Source organism: Agelaius tricolor, unplaced genomic scaffold (genome assembly GCF_023055355.1).
Source record: "Agelaius tricolor isolate 1412-34295 unplaced genomic scaffold, bAgeTri1.0.p SCAF_1, whole genome shotgun sequence".
Lineage (NCBI taxonomy): Eukaryota > Metazoa > Chordata > Aves > Passeriformes > Icteridae > Agelaius > Agelaius tricolor.
Window position 1 is genome coordinate 81,862,510 of NW_027269261.1, and position 16,295 is coordinate 81,878,804.

The 16,295-nt window shown below is 38.9% G+C and overlaps 1 protein-coding gene across 6 annotated transcripts in view; it reads right to left on the reverse strand.

The window, feature by feature from the left end:
* Positions 1-16,295, reverse strand: part of RNF144A (ring finger protein 144A) — a 79,420-nt gene that overhangs the window by 37,929 nt on the left and 25,196 nt on the right. For all 6 annotated transcript variants that reach the window (XM_071441233.1, XM_071441240.1, XM_071441225.1 and 3 more), the window contains one exon: positions 6,846-6,991. In XM_071441233.1, coding sequence (XP_071297334.1) covers positions 6,846-6,980 — 135 coding nt within the window. In that variant the 5' untranslated portion in view covers positions 6,981-6,991. The remainder of the gene's footprint in view (positions 1-6,845; positions 6,992-16,295) is intronic.

Below are 16,295 nucleotides of genomic sequence, written 5' to 3' on the forward strand. Positions count from 1 at the left end.
CAAGCAAAACCAAGCAAACAAAACTAAAAGCACTGGAAAAACAACTGCCTTTCTCCAGCTGAGTATCTTGAAAGAGAAAGCAACAAAGACTAACAGCTGCCCAGCCTTTGAAGTGGTGGGCTTGTTTATGCTTTTTTATATACACTTTTATGGCTGTGTACTGTAAAATTTATAAAGTTGAACAATTTTTCTTCAGAGGAATCAATCACAGCAGCAGACAGCAAAAAATGACACAAGGATAATACCTTGTGATACCTCTTCATCTTTAAATAGGTATTTCAAGTGGATGTACACGTAAACTTTTTTCATTATGAATTTTTATCCCTCCATTACCTTGCACAAACTTTTTGTTCTCACCTATTTAGGGCTGAAATTGGTAAAAACACACAGCAAACTTTACAAAAATTAATTTATATTCAAATGCCAACATATGTGGGATGAAAATCAAATATTCTGAAGAAAAAAAACACCACAAAAATCCAGTCTTATATGCTTGAGAAAAGTTTATTCTATTTCAGAACCAAAATAGCAATTCTGAGTGGGAGGAAAATACACCTGCAGCAAACAAAGGCCCTTCCCTTTTCACATGCAAAACCCTATGCAAACCAAAATGAGCTAGTTTTCCCAACAGCCTAATGAAGAGAGATAACAATCAAGTTTAGTGACATCACACAGGAGAGGAGAGCTGAAGCCTCTGGATCAATTTTAGTTTTCACCCAGGGTTCTGTGGTACCTACTTATTAAAGCAGGGAGCTCTGCCATTCCACCACCTACAAGACAAGTGAGAATGCAGCCAGCCATGTGAACTGCTATGCAAACACACAGTGACCTCTAACCATGAAGCCTCTATGACACATCACGTGTCAAGATTAGTATCAGTTCCCTGCTAAGGTTGGAGTATATGAGCACAAGCAGCAAGCTCTAAGCTTTGGTGGTGGGAAACAGAAACATTATAGCTGCTAAGCAGGACCTTGAACTCCATAAAACCTCACAAGCCATTAGTTTCCCTCCTGTCTCCAAGCAAGTGAGGCATTTCCTTTGATTAGAGGTGAGGAAGAGCCTGGTGTCAGCAGAGTGCTGCCCTGCTAAGGTAGGCTTCTTTTGGCAAGCAGAGACAAGCTACACAGGAACAGGAAGGCAGCCAAGCCCACCTGTTTCATCCACATTGCTCTTGGTGTCTGCCTTGCCCTGGGGGAAGGAGAGGCTGATGCTGCCTCTGCCTCATTTGGAGTGAGGGATAACACTAAGTAAATCACTTTTTTCTGTCCTCCTACTCAGAGAAGCTCCATGCGCTTCTGGTCAAGCATGACAATGAGAAAAAAAAAGGGATGCCTGGTACCAGTTATAGGCAGGATAATTGCCTTGCTGATCATCAACCTAAAAGGAAGCTCAAATAGCAGAATGATTAAAATTAAGAAGATCTGTAAAACCAGTCACAATTAGGCAAATTCAGTAATCCTGTTTAAAAAGGACTAGTGATAACAGAAGTCTGTCACTAACCTACTTGGGACAGAATACAAACTTAGAGGGACACCTAAAGGTCCAGGTAAGATTAACCAGCTGGCTCAAGTGCTTAAGGTAGAGCTTAGGGCAAGAATCAGCGTATGAGTATCTACGAAGGAGTGTTAGTTTCAAACACCAAAGTTGATCCACATGTGCTATCTGACCAAAAAGAAAGTACAAACATGAAGCAGAAAGCAGGTCTTAAGCTTAGTTTTGTTATTTTCTAACTGTTGGTGGCTCTCTCCTTCTTGTACCTGACCACAGTTTCTCCTTCTATTGGAAACAAGGTAGACTACTTGAGGAGTAATCAAATTTTTTCATCAAAGACAAGTTTTCTGTCATGCTTCATATGTCTTCTAGACATTTGCTTGCTTGGACTGCCTACTTGACAGACTTTGGTTTTAAATTTGAGTAAAGTAAGCAATGAATCCACTGGTACCAGAATGATCAGTAGTGCATATCATCCTGAAGGGAACTGAATAATCTCATGTGAGGTCAAAAGGAGCTTAGCCTGTCTTGAGTAATAGTGGCATCACTGCACTTGAGTGCAGTGATAGTAGCATTATCACTGAGCAATAGTGGCATCACTGCACTTGGAACACATTGACACATCTATGTGTGTGTTTTATATAAATGTATAAATTATACATATTTATGTACACAGATGTACTTGTAAATCCTGAACCAGAAAACGTTCAAGCAACCAACTGCTTGACTTTCATGCAGGAATATCAACTTCAAAAAACCTGTTGCAACTTCAGCACATATACAATTGGTAACACATCAGAGAAACATCCTGCTCATGAAGATGCATGCTAATTTCATCACAGATTACAAAATAATCTGAGCTTCAGACAGGAATTGGATAAAATTGCTCCCTGTTTATCTCCTGAAATTCCCTTGAAAAAGCAAAGGCTAAGTAGTAAGTGAAAAAATTTAGTGCAGCAAATAATAAAAAAAAAAAATGAAGCGGTGTTCTCTGCTTTACTCTCTTTTTTCTTCTCTAAGTGTAAAGCTTTCTGAAGAAAACATGTAAAACTAATTACTTCTGAGGCAAGCAATTGCTAAGTGATTATCTATGTAAGATTATTAGCTATGTACTGCGTGCTATTTAAGTGGGGAAAAATTTTAATAAAAATATATTTAGGTGTTTTGATCCAAACTTACACAAGCACACTTAAGATTCGTCCTATTGTTAACACGACTCTACTTGTTTGCCCCTTGATAATAATCAGAAAAACAAAGAAAAAACTAACAGCAGGTTAGCTTGTTTTTCTCTGTTTTTTAGACTTATGTTTCTCTGGTACCTCAAGCAATCCAACAATGGATTTGCTTGATGTACCAGAGAAAATACATTTTCATAACATTCCTAATGGATGAGATATACAAAACTTGAGAGCTCACAGCATTGTCTAGGCATTAGTGATCACAATGATAAAAACAATAATGGAGTATTGTACTAACCGGCAAAATAATACTATGGGAAATTGTAATGCCTGTGCCTTATCAGCAGAGGAGTGGCAGTCTGCTCTATTTAATCCATGCACAGCTCTGCCAGAAAGCAAATGGAAACAGTGTCCCCATTCTATCTTTCTGAATGGAAATGCTCTGCTACTGTACAAGTGTCAGGAAGAGACAATCCTTCATGGTATCTTTACTACAGCACTTCTGTGATTATAAAGAGTCAAGACTTGCAGACAGAAATATAGGATTGAGAGACCTGTACATTGATCCAAATGCTGCCAACATAGCAGTAGTACTACACTTGAAAGATCTCTTTGTAGTACATACTCATGTTGTTTCAGCTGGCTGTGATTTAGACAGAAGGGCTAGAGCTAGTGGTAAAAGCTGTAGTAAAAGTAGTCCTCATACTTCTATGGACATTCCTTTTTCTTTTTTGCTCATATTCCTGGAAAGACCACTGTTAATGTAAAAAAAAAAAAAAGAAGCCTGAAGAAAACTACATATTGGTCAAACAAGAACAAAGCAGAGATGAACTGGATCTACCGTACATAAACTCCATGCAAAATCTTGAGTCAAAAGGCTACTCTTTTTGATTGTTTGGCCATTTACAAAGCACAGTTCATACACAGGGTCCCTGGTGTTTCTGGGAATCATTGCTGAAGGAACACCAGTGGAGGATTCTGCATACATCTGTCACACTCTTCCTTAACGACTGTCAATAGGCCAAACAATCTTGCTAGACTCATGGGAGTATTTTCTTTAGCAATTTATCAACTTTCAGGCTGGCCCAAAGGTAGAGATGAAGGCCTTGGGTTTCAGGTGAAGGCCTGGGCTGTAACAGGTTTACAGCTGTTGCCTCTTGCATTTATTGGGATTGATTCTTAATACTTCCCTCACCATCATCAAGGAAAGCAAGGGTAATACTATCTATTAATTCATGAGAAAGTTTTAGGACAAAAATTTTTTCAGGGCACTGAAATGTCACTATATAAAGCTTATTAGTGGCAAACAAGAGGCAGACAAGCTACAAAAATTTCTTTAAACAGGACAAAGCTGAACGAACTATTCAAGTCAATCAAATACTAGTAAAAACTGGCTTATGATTCCACCTGAACAGAGTTCAAAACACAAACTCCATGTCATCAGTCAGATTACTATATCAGCTGCTAAGAACAGGTTATCGGTAAAGGTTACATATCTGATGTCTGTAACTGGTTATACCTTTCAAAACAGCTGTAAGAGTCAGTAACCACATTCTAACCAAAAATCAGAAGACTGGGGATGACAGTAAACACTGAAGGGAGCAAGGTGAAGATGAAAAAATGTATTTGGTAGCCCAATCCTTCTGCTGCCACGGAAATGTTACTGAAAACTGGCATTTAAATATTATCTGCATTCAAGCACCAGGGAGAAACACAACACTCATCTGTAAGCAATTGAAGAGAAGAGTTTTCATAAAGCCTTTTATTTTATATGCTTTTGCATGCTTGAGCAACATTTCTTTCACAGTAGATCTACCTGTTCCATTGGCTGCCTCCTATATCTTCAATAACCATCAGGAAAAATGAAATCTACTATTATCCATGAAGAAAAAATGAAACAAACTAAAATCTTTGATCTTAAGTATTAAAAACACACACCAAAAAACTTTTCTGGGAAGGACTTTTTAAATTAATTAAAAAAAAAAGTCACCCAATCCCATGTCTGAGTCTATAATACCATATCATAAACTCTTGGGAAATTAAAGTCTGAGCATCATGTATTCCACAAGTTATATCCTTACTGATAATACTCAAATTTTTCCTCTGCTGAACCATCATTACAAGGTTTTTGGTGTAAAATTGCACCCATTGCAATATTTAATGAACTAAAATTTTAATTTAAATTCAGTATTAGGGATGAGAACTGACTAGGTAGTTTCCTCTGTTCCTAAACTAGCAATATTCATTAAGTGTGATGATGATGTTCTGTGTCAAATACTACACATGTTTCCCAGGGTTTTGTATTTAACTGACAAGATTCTTGTTATTCTGGGTAGGCATTTGTACAATATGGTAATGGAAGCCTGTTTTGTGACTGTAATTATGATGCAGTGAGATTAGAATCTGTAATACATTAAATACTTCCCTAGTTACAAGCGTGTGCATGGCTATGCTGGTACTATTGAAAGGCATTTAAAGAACAATGCAATCATCAGGCACCATCAACATAAGATCAAAAAGAGAGACTGTGTAACTAATTTGATAACCTTCTATGACAAGGTCATCTGCCTGGAATTAAGGATTAGGCAGTGGATGTACTTTCTCTGGATTTTAGTAAAGCTTTTCAAAGTAGTAAATACTGTCCCTCTCAGCACTCTTCTGCACAAGCTGTCCAGCTGCGAGATGAGCTGAGTGTAAAACTGGGCTCCAATGGTTGTAGTGAATGGAACTACATTTGCTTGGCACCAGCACTGCTCCTCAGAGCTCAGCTCTAGTGTCAGTTGTGTTCAATGTTTTGGACCCAAGAATCAAATGTACCATTAGCACATTTGATGATGATACAAAACTGGAAACTGCTGCTGATTCTGTTGAGGGGCAAGATGCCTTGCAGAAGGATCTAGATAAATAGGAGCAGGGAAATTATTAATGGCATGAAATTTAACAAGTTGAATTGTCAGTTTCTGCACCTGGTATGGAGTAACACCCGGCACAAGTATGAATCAGAGAGGAGTGGCTGGAGAGCAGCCCTGCAGAAAGGCATCTGGCGTGCTGGGTGACAGCAGCTCCATGTGAGTCAGCAGCCAGGAGGGCAAAGCCCATCCTGGGATCACCAAACCCAGCATTGCCAGCTGGTCAAAAGAGGTGATTGTCCCACTGTGTTCAGAGTTCAGCTCCACCTTCAGCACTGGGTGGAGTTCTGGGCCCCACCACTTCAGGATGTGAAGATCCTTGGATGTATCTCCAGAGGACATCACAGCTGGTAAAAGGGCTGGAAGGAGTGTCCTGTGAGAAGCAGCTGAGAACCTGAGGTTTGTCTAGCTTGGAGAGAATGAGACTGAGGGGTGACCTCATTGCTCTCTAAAGCTTCTTGAGGAAGGAAAGTAGAAAGGGAGGTGCTGAGCTCTTCTCCCTCGTATCCATTGACAAGACACATGGGAATGGTTCAAAGCTGCACCAGGCAAGGTTCAGACTGGACATAAGGAAGCATTTCTTTACAGAGAGGGTGACCAAACATTGGAACAGGCTTCCTAGAGCAGCATTTATGAGGTATTTGGACAATGCCTTTTAACACCATGCTTTAGCTTTTGATGAGCCATGAAAGTGGCCAGGCAGTTGGACCACAGATCATGGTTGAAGTGATCCCTTTCAACTGAAAGACTATTCTCTTCTAAAGTTAAAAAAAAGAAATTAAAACAAAGACCTCAGCACCCAACAAAAACCCAATCAATCACAAAACTACCACCAGTAGTCTTTGATATTCAATTAAATGTGGGCATGACTCCACCAAGGTCTCTAATATTTCTGAAAGAAAGTGAAGATTTTGTCAGCCCTCTTATTCAGTCCAACTAACTAGAAGATGTTTTTTATAAGGTACATAAGGAGCACCAAAACCACCCCCAGATCCAAGCCACTGATAGATAAAAGGGAAAGTGTGAATAACCTTGGTAAGCAGATAACTATACAGTATACTAAAGTACTGAATAATTTATTTATTTTTTTATTGCAGGCAAACAAAGGTTTACTTCCTAGCTTTTGTGTCAAGTACACAGCAACAGTATTTATTTCCACCACATGATCAATACTTCAGGGTGAGTCCCCCCCAGCAGAAACACCCTATATTTCTGCAGTTAAACTTATGTCATGTTTTTTTATGTCTAATAAAGAGCACAAACTCACCAGGGTACAGAAGATGCATTGGCATTGTGCTATTGTTGTCATCTGCTCCACGGGGTATTCACCAAGGCAGAGCTTACAGGACACTAATGGGTCAAGTACCAAGTCCCAGGTAGGCCTGTATCTTGCTGTAGTCATTGCAGAGCAGTCTGAAGAAAAATAAAGATACTCCATTATTTCCTTATATTGACAGTCAGTACATCTCTGCCATCGAAAATCACATTGTCAGATATTGCCCGTTGAGCTTGTTTTTTCCAACAACCAACTTAATATAAAACTAACCAGCAATAGTTAACTTGACATTGCCAGCACTTGCATTCCCTTGTATATCCCCTGCCTGATAGAACTGGCACATAGAAAGCAGGAAAAATAACCCCACACACAATGCACTAAACATACGAAGCAAACAGAATACCCTCAGGCCACAGGCTTTTGTCACACATTACAAACACAAAAATCCCATTTCCAATTCCTGTGATTTTCATCACTAGCTATAAGCTTTCTCTCACAAATGTTAAAATTTTCTCATGACGTTCCTTAACCTCAGCTACCCAGGCAAGACTCAAAAGGTCTTTCATAAGCCAGGCATTTATTATGCCCTTTTCCAGCACGATGATATTTCAACTCACAGAGCCAGATATTTTTGTTCCCAGGAGCATGACAGATCAATCAGTTTGCTGTTAATTTTAGCAAGAACAATAAATATTTTGAGTACACTGCAAGTTTTAGCCTGCAATTTCCTACAACCCTTTCAATATGCTGAGAGCACAACTTTGTTGTAGCCACAACCATCTGGGGCAAATAAGAGCATAAAGTGAGCTATAAGAAGAGGCTAAAATAACTTATATATCACCCTCAAGACAGTGATAGGATAGGATCATGCAGAGCATCTTTATCCTAGGCTTCAGGGCCCAGATGGTGTGTTGTCAACTGACTAAGCAGAAAGAAAATCTCACACGTAAGAAATGTATTCCCAAAGAGAAAAGCTAATTTATGAATTTTACATGAAGAAAAACAAAACAAAAACCCACACACTCCCCCAAAACATCTACGGTAACTTATGGAGTACATCACATTTTAACAACATATTTACTAGTAATGTTTTATCACTGTGACATTGACCTCCTGAATATAGAAAATTCACATCCCAAGCTGCTGAAAGGTTCACATTATCATGCCTTCCTCCTTCCCAAAATTAGGTGGTTCCTTACCATTGTTACACCAGCAGTTATGTTACTCAAATCATGGTTACAGTTTTTTTGGGGTTTGTTTTCTTTTTTTTCCTCCTTTTTTCCCCTCTGCCACCACAACTCCTTGAAAGAACTGCTAATTTCTAAGTCATATCTGTGAACTTTGCAAACCTCCAGAACTGCAACAAACTAATGCTTACTAGACTAGATTTAGGCAAATGTTTAAGAAAAGCGTGCTTTTTGTCCCCCAAGAAATCACATGCAGACTTCATAAATATTTCTTTGAAGTCCAAGTCTTTGATATTTAATTAATGGTAGGCATGACTCCACCAAGGTCCCTGACATTTCTGAAAGAAAGTGAAGATTTTGTCAGCCCTCCCATTCAGTCCAATTCATTAGAAGATGTCTTTTATGATGTACATAAGTACCACCCAAGGATTTTTTTTCCTAGTGCAGTCAACAGGGAGAAGAAGGGGCAAGAGAATAAGGGTTAAGTAACCCCATTTCCAGGACTGCTCTAGAGCACTTCCTCTGAAAGCCCACACACAAACTCAACACTGTTTCAAAGCAAAAACATGGAACAGCCCCACAGACCAGCACATGAATAATGGCTCCACCTCACAAAATACAACTTGTGCTGAGCAGTCTTTTCTGAGACCTCAACATGAAAATCTGACAGTGATATGAATAAAACCCCATGATTTCTAAGGCCACTAGACTGCTTCTGTACTTCACCACTACTTTTTCATTTCACTCACAAATTACTAGCAAAACCAATTTCCTTCTTCCAAACTTAGGTTTATCAGACATACACAGATTCAGGAGGTATTTGAGAAGCAGTGACCAAACACATCTGAACTGTCTGCTATTAGTTATTTGCTTGTCCTGCCTAGTCTATTGCATATCTGATGCTTATGGTTCCAAGTAGATGAAACCAGGAAATGAACAACAAAGGACAGATTACCTTAAGGATGCACTTGCATACATCAGGCAGACCAAAGTCACAGCAAATTTTAAGTTAAGATGTAGAATCTGACACAATTCAGACTAAAGCTCACAGAATATATGGCATGGTTCAATTCAGAAAAAAAAATACATATTCAGTGCGGGTCAATAAGTGACAACAAAGGGAAAATATCAAGCTTCCAGCCCCAAGGCTTAGCCTCCTTTTCTAGGATATTCAGTAGAGGTTTACTGGTATCACTGTGCTAATTCCACTTTTGCAGAACAGCTATACTGCAATAACACCTCACTGGAAAATATTTCTCCTCTTTCTCTTTTGCAAAGCAAGAACCAATCAAATTAAAATGCCTTTCAAGTTGGCTTTCAATAGACCAGCAGAAATCAGCTGCCCCATACAGCTGGCATGTATTCCATGCTGAATTCAGCCATGGTGATAACTGAGCAAAATCCGAATTCAGCTTCAAATGGTAGCAGAGCCATTCCTGCTCTCCCCTCCTTGCCAAACACTTTCTTTGAATAAAGAAATTTTACATTCACTATGGGGCAAGGAGAGGACACAATGTCACTGATGCCATTAAAGCAAGGACCAAGAAATTTGCCACCTAGTCTAAAAAGGCTTGTACAAAAAACCTCCACATCCCACTGGATCATCTCTCCTGGGTACCCCTGTAAAGGAACAGAGAATGAAGCTTTTCAATGCATGGACTAGCTCTTGTTTCATGATCATCCAGCACACTGCTGCAACTAAATACTAAGCTTCTCTGTTTACATCACAACATTTAAAAAAGCTTAAAAAAAATAAAGCATAAAACCAAGCCGCAAACTTGTAAGAGAAAAGTAGAAAAAAGACCTTCTTTCAAAACCAGATTAAAATTCCTACTGTTCCACAACTGTGGCCTCTTATGGCTTCAGATTGCATTCTCATGCTTTCTAGGGATGTGCAATATCTCAGGGAGAATGCTAAGTAATTGCAAGAAAGACAAGGTAACAGGATTTACAGAAAAGGATTTCTAGAGGAACAAGATATTGAAAAACATCTTGGTGTGTCATTGTGTTGATTGACAGCACTAGTTACACAAACAGCCAGTACAAAAATCTGCCCCATGGTTTGGCTGTTTACTAAGAGGTCCCAAGAAATAATGCTAGTGAAGGTACAGCTCAACAGCACACTAAATACGTAGTTCACTGGAGATTGTGCTGCTTGCCAAACTCAGTCCAAACATCAATATTGACAGCAGATACACCAAATCAGACTTAGAGGCACAGAAAATCAGAACAGAAGTTGGTCATCAGTTCAAACTCCCAATTCTACTGCAGTCAAGGTCAATCCCATTTATGTATTTTTGCTGACTGTGGTCCGCATCTGGAAATATTGAATTTGTAAGATATATGGTAAGATAGCACGTGATTTTCTGGGAAAGCATCCCAAAGCAAACTGGAAGTCAGAAGCATAGGAAATAGCTTTAGTAAGAGTTTGTTCAGAGCAGTCTTGTCATAAATAATTAACAACCTGACTAATGACTGTTTAATTCTTCAATCATGTGCATGTCTACACTGAAAGGAAACCTCTGTGTAAAGAGAGAGAAGGGACTGAAGTCTTCTTACTGTAATAACAAAATATATATGAATGTGACTCTTAGGCACTCCTGGAGATGTGCATGGAATGAAAAGGAAACTTTCATTATTTCTGAAGAATTAATCAATTAAGTGAATATGAACTATTTCTGAACAGTAATGCCTCGGCTTTTGGTCCGCCTACACAGACTACATTTTCTAGTGAGGACAAGTGGCTGATAACATCTGAATAGAACAATTCTTTTTAGGTCTCAAAGAGTTGCAGAAAACAGTGAAGCAGAAATACTGTGAAAACTTCTATGGAAGCAGAAAATAATGCAACTTTCTTCATAAAAGTCATTCAAGAAATCATAAAACAATATGATTTTTTATTGTACACTAGTCAAGTATTTCACAGCATTGTACATTTAAACTGCAATTGCATCATCAACACTTAGGATGCATGACTGCCTATGTGAGAAAAGTGACTAGAAAATAGGGATAAATAGAAGTCATATGCAGCACACTTGCTGGTGGGTCTTTTCCACCAAGCAAGACCCAAAATAGAGATTTCAGCAGAATCTCAGTTTCAGCTTTAGGTCAGGGATGAGTTTAATTTCTAAATTAAGGGCCTCAGTTCCCACTCCTACCAAACAGATAGTTAATCAGGTACACTTAAGTCATCTGCCTTAAGGAGTTAACTTAATCTGAATTTATTGACATGATGAAAAGCATGAAAATAGAAATCAAAGGAAGGGACTTAAATGGGATTTAAAATTTGGTCTCAATCTTCTTGTCCTTCTTTATCAAAATAACTCCAATTAAAGTAATACAGGCTGCTAGATGAAATCAGACATCTGCTATAGTACGGTTTTAGTACTGTGAATAAATATTTCTAGATTAAAATAGTATATAATATAGACTGCATTTCCTCCTATATAAAGTCATCTGTTTGTACAATTGTATGGATTTTTAATGTATGAAGTATGTTTCTATACTATACATTTATCCCACTAATATTTATAAAAATATAAAACTGTACAAAAACCGACATAATTTTACGTATGTGGAAGAAGCCCACAGATGTCTGAAGTGCAGTCATCTGTAGAAAGGCTACTACAGTGCACTCTGGAACTGACACTGCCTACCACTTCTTTTAAGTCAGTATTTTTTACTTTGAGCCTTCCTCTGCAGCCACAGCTATGGCTCATCACACATGATCTATGGGCCGTACCCTCAGGGCAGCAGGGACTACCCCCCATGATCCAGGTGGCTGAGGACATTCAGCAACAGTCCTGGGGCTTGCATTATTTGCTACCCCTCTGTCAGAGCTACAACTTGATGCCATTTTTCATTGCTCCTTGGCTTTTCCAAAGATCTTCAGAAGGATCACATGAAAGAAGCCTACATGACATAATTGACCACTTTGCAAATGTTTTGTGTTGGTGGCACCAGTTTTTATTATGCAACTATATCACAGATAAGGTCATTTTAAAGTCACTTTATATAGCAAATTAATTACTACATCCACCCACCAGGTAGATTTTACAATAACAAACTGGCAGGCAGACTCCCTATCTCTCACTTATCAGTCACAGTTAATTACTGGCATCTATCACTGCAGTAGCTGTGTCTCCAAGTCTTCATCTTTGCAGAACTGCCTGGTAAAGCAGAATTGCTCTTCCTGATAGGTGTCAGTCACACTAACACAGGACTGATTTACTGATTTAGGGATTACTAACTTCAGAGTTTCGATGCCTGCCTTCCTTACATTCTTAAATCCTGTCAACCTGTCAAATGCCTACCTAAGTCTCCAAACTCATTCAAAAATCTGATCCACAATCAACTGCACAAGTCCAGCAGATAGGTATCATCTTTTGAATTCCAGACAATCCCACTAAAGCCAAATTCTTTATTCCAGCAGTTTAATAGGCTGCTGTTTATAGGCATAACTTTTCTACATATATGAAACTTCAACTTAGAGTAGTGCAGAAAGTCATGTCAGCTTTATCTATTGTAAGCTCTTCAGACCTAGCCTTTAAGTCCCTACACAGACTAACCACCAACTTCAACCTCTCCAGGTTCTCATCTTCAAGCTATTCCAAGGCCCAAGCCCAGAAGAGATAAAAGACCATGTATAAAAGCTTTAGAACACTGTCAGCAACTGCAGTCTCCCAGACAATAAAGCACATGGGAAACAAAATCTTACTTTGAGTTGAAACAATTATTCCAGGGACTTTAGTCCACTCATGAGTAGCCACTTTGTTTCTTTGCTTTACCTCCCTGACTGATAAAATCCTGTATTTTAAATATTTATATATGTATTATACACACACACATGTATATGTATATATGTGTACAGATATAGGTGTATAAATATATAAATGTATAAAGATTACATTGAAACATTCCAATGCCAAGAAAAAAAGGAAGAATGTGTCTTTTCACTGATAAATGGTATCTGAACAGTAACATTGAGTGCAAAACAGAATACATCTAGTGGATTGCTTCAGGGACAAATCGCTTTTAGGGCATGCTAAAAGAAGAAAAAAACTTAACACCAATTTCTTTGCTACCTACCTGGGTAAATTTTTTCTTGTTTGCTTTCTAGAGAAATTAGAATATTATATACAGCAACCACCCCTACCAAAACCTTAGACAATGGGGTTTCATAACTGCACAAACCATAAAAGATTTTCAAGATTAGAAAAGCAATGGACAGTTTCTAGATCTATGGATATGAGAATACTCCCTATCAAATACACAGGTGGGTAGAGAGGAAAAGATATTGTGACAAATACAGAAAACAAGAGATTGTTAAAACTCCTCCTCCAAAAGAATACTACAAATAGACATGCCATAAGTTGTCCATGCAGAAGTGCCCCAGAGAGCTAGATCCTTGCACATATTCCAAAAAATACAATCAGTGAATGTGACAGAGCCAAAGACTTTCCTGACCTTGCATTTTCCTATGTTTGTCACCAGCACTGGTGCCACTGTGGCTTCTTGTAGCACTGCCAAACAGCAGCAACCTGAAATAAACTGGGTGAGGCTCTTATTCAGATCCTGTAGGCAAGGGTGAAAACATTTCAAAGAAAAAAAGAAAATAACTTAATTTCATCTGAAAGAAACTGTAAATGTGAAAAGCAAACAGGCAGAAAGGAAAGAATTGGAAGAGTCAAAGGTAAGAAAAAATAAATATAATAAAAAGAAAAATGGTGTACTAAGTAAAATAGTTGAAAACATAGGAAAGACCGGAGAAATCTCGAGAAAATAGCTGAAATAGATCAACTTCCCAGCTCATCTCAGAAGTAGTGTACTTCTATACAGAGTAAAATAACAATTGAAATGGAATACCACTGCAATATGACCCAAACATTCAATATTCCCAAAAGATGACATGAACAAAAGGACAGGTGTGTAACTACTAAAGAACATTGCTCAGAATTCATGTGTCTAATCAATGTTTGCTATCTAAGAGATGATAAAAGCACTGGAGCAGCAGATGACCTCAGGCAAAAGCTGGGAAGCCCTTGCACTATGCCATTTCCCAGTACTGGAGTCCTAGATCCTCTGCACACCTCATAGCCCTCTCAGCAGCCAGAGGCACAAGGCTTAAGATAATTTGAAACAGTGAGGTCAAGATGATATGCATTTTAAAAGCCTCCTCATCTCTGCTGGATGGGAAAACTCCATCCTACACAATATGGAGAGAAAAACCTGGACACTGTAGAACTGGTTTTGCAACTGGATCTAAAACTGGCACGAGTGCAACACATTTTGGTCTGGAGAGAACAAGCCTGCCTGTCTCATTTTCTTGCTTTAAGAGTCATCAACCTATTAGATCCATATCAGAGACTTCCATAAACTTTACTGCAGTTAACCACTGCCTTTGAATACTGGGGCCAATACCAAGGCACCATATGTGAATTACTGTACAGCTATAGGTGTATAAAATATAATATAAAAATATATACAGAGGTGAGGGAGATCACAGGTTAAATCACTAACAGTCAAAATGTTTAAGCTCTGAGTATATTACAGAAGGGAACATTAGCTGCACACAGAACAGGTCTTAAAGTGAGCCAAGATGAAGCCAACCTAAAGCAGACTGATCTTAAAGTCAGTTGTAACCTAAGCACAGCTGCAAAAAACCCTCAATGTAATCGGGCAGTCAGAAGTGACTTGAGACCAAATAGTGTCCTAGCTTGTAAAGGCCACAGTAATAAGAAGGGCACAGACAATTCCACTGCTTTCTAGGGAAGCACTTTATTATTTTCCAGAAATTCCTAGACCACCCACTCAAAATCAATTGCTTTGCTATGTCTTTCCTCCCATCCCTTATATTTCCCCATGTTTTTATTTTCTCTTCCCCAACTCTTTTCCCCTCTACCCCTTTCTTGTTTCCTCCAATTCTTTCCCTCCTCTCTGCTTACAAGAATTGATGAATTAATGCACTCTGGGCTGTCTCTACACAAGCAATAAATCAGTAAGGAGCAGTTTGAAGCTCTGACATACTACAAGCTTTTTCCTTCTCCACAGCTGACTCTCCCAGAAAAGTAAACCCATGTTTACACAAAGTCCAAATAACACCAAGTTTGAGGTCTGTAAGAGCTTTCTTCCTGGGGGAAAGAGAAAAGCCTTAGAGGCTTCAAGCCAGAAACCACATTTAAAGCTATGCAAAGTTACTGTGAAACTGAAAATATGAGCAAGGGGAATGGAACCCTAGTTCTGACTGACACTTGGACCACCTCTCAAAAGGAAATCAAAACTGTTCTTTTACTTGCAACTATGACAAAATGCATGCTTAAGGCATGCTGTATCTCCATTGTACTTCACAAGTCTCAGGTGAGTACATGGGATTGAAAAACCCACCACAAACCCTCCCACTTGCATATTAACAGTGGAGCTCAGGTTTGAACAACAGCTCCTGCACTAGCTCTAAGACAGCACATACCCAAGCACCATCCCTTCCTATGCTAGATCTGAAATGCAAAGCATATGCTGCTGGCTGAAAGCAGCAGAGTGAGGTGAAGTATGGTTAACTTCCCTGTAGGTCTTTGTTCCTTTGCCTCAGTAACAACCACAAAATTCCAGGTAGGTAGGTATTGGTAAGAGACAGCATCTTCCACAGTATGGACAAGTTCCTGGTCTCATGTCCCACATCTACCCCTGAGAGATTAAAGGTTTCCCTTGCTCTGAAGAGTTATCTTCCACAAACAGTATTAAGAGGGAGAAGAGCCAAGAGAGCACATTTAATCAATAGGAGTAGAAAGAGTGTATTGCCAAAACACAGGAAAAGAGAAAGATTCTTCATAGAGTAAATTTTTATAGATCTGTTTTGTGCACTCATTACAATCACGTGGAAAGTTACTTTTACTTTTTCCAAAACTACTCCTAAAACCAGCAACTCTAGTGAGAAGTCAGACAGCTTCTCTTCCAAACCATCAGCTTGTGTCATACTGTTTCACCCTGTGAATTAGATGACATAATATACACACTCATTCACCATGCTGGTGTGACAGACAGAACTAAGCATAAGGAAAAACTGAGGATGGGATTTAGACTGCCCAAGATAGTTATGCTGCTGCTGGTGCCTAAAAAAGCAGATTTTCAGATAACTGCCTACACTACTTATTCAGAGAGAGGAAGGAAAGTAAGTGATTTTGAAGACCTTCAGTGGAAGACAGTGTTTCTAGTACCAGGCACCTCAGTCAAGGGGAAAAAAACCCACACAAACAGGAAA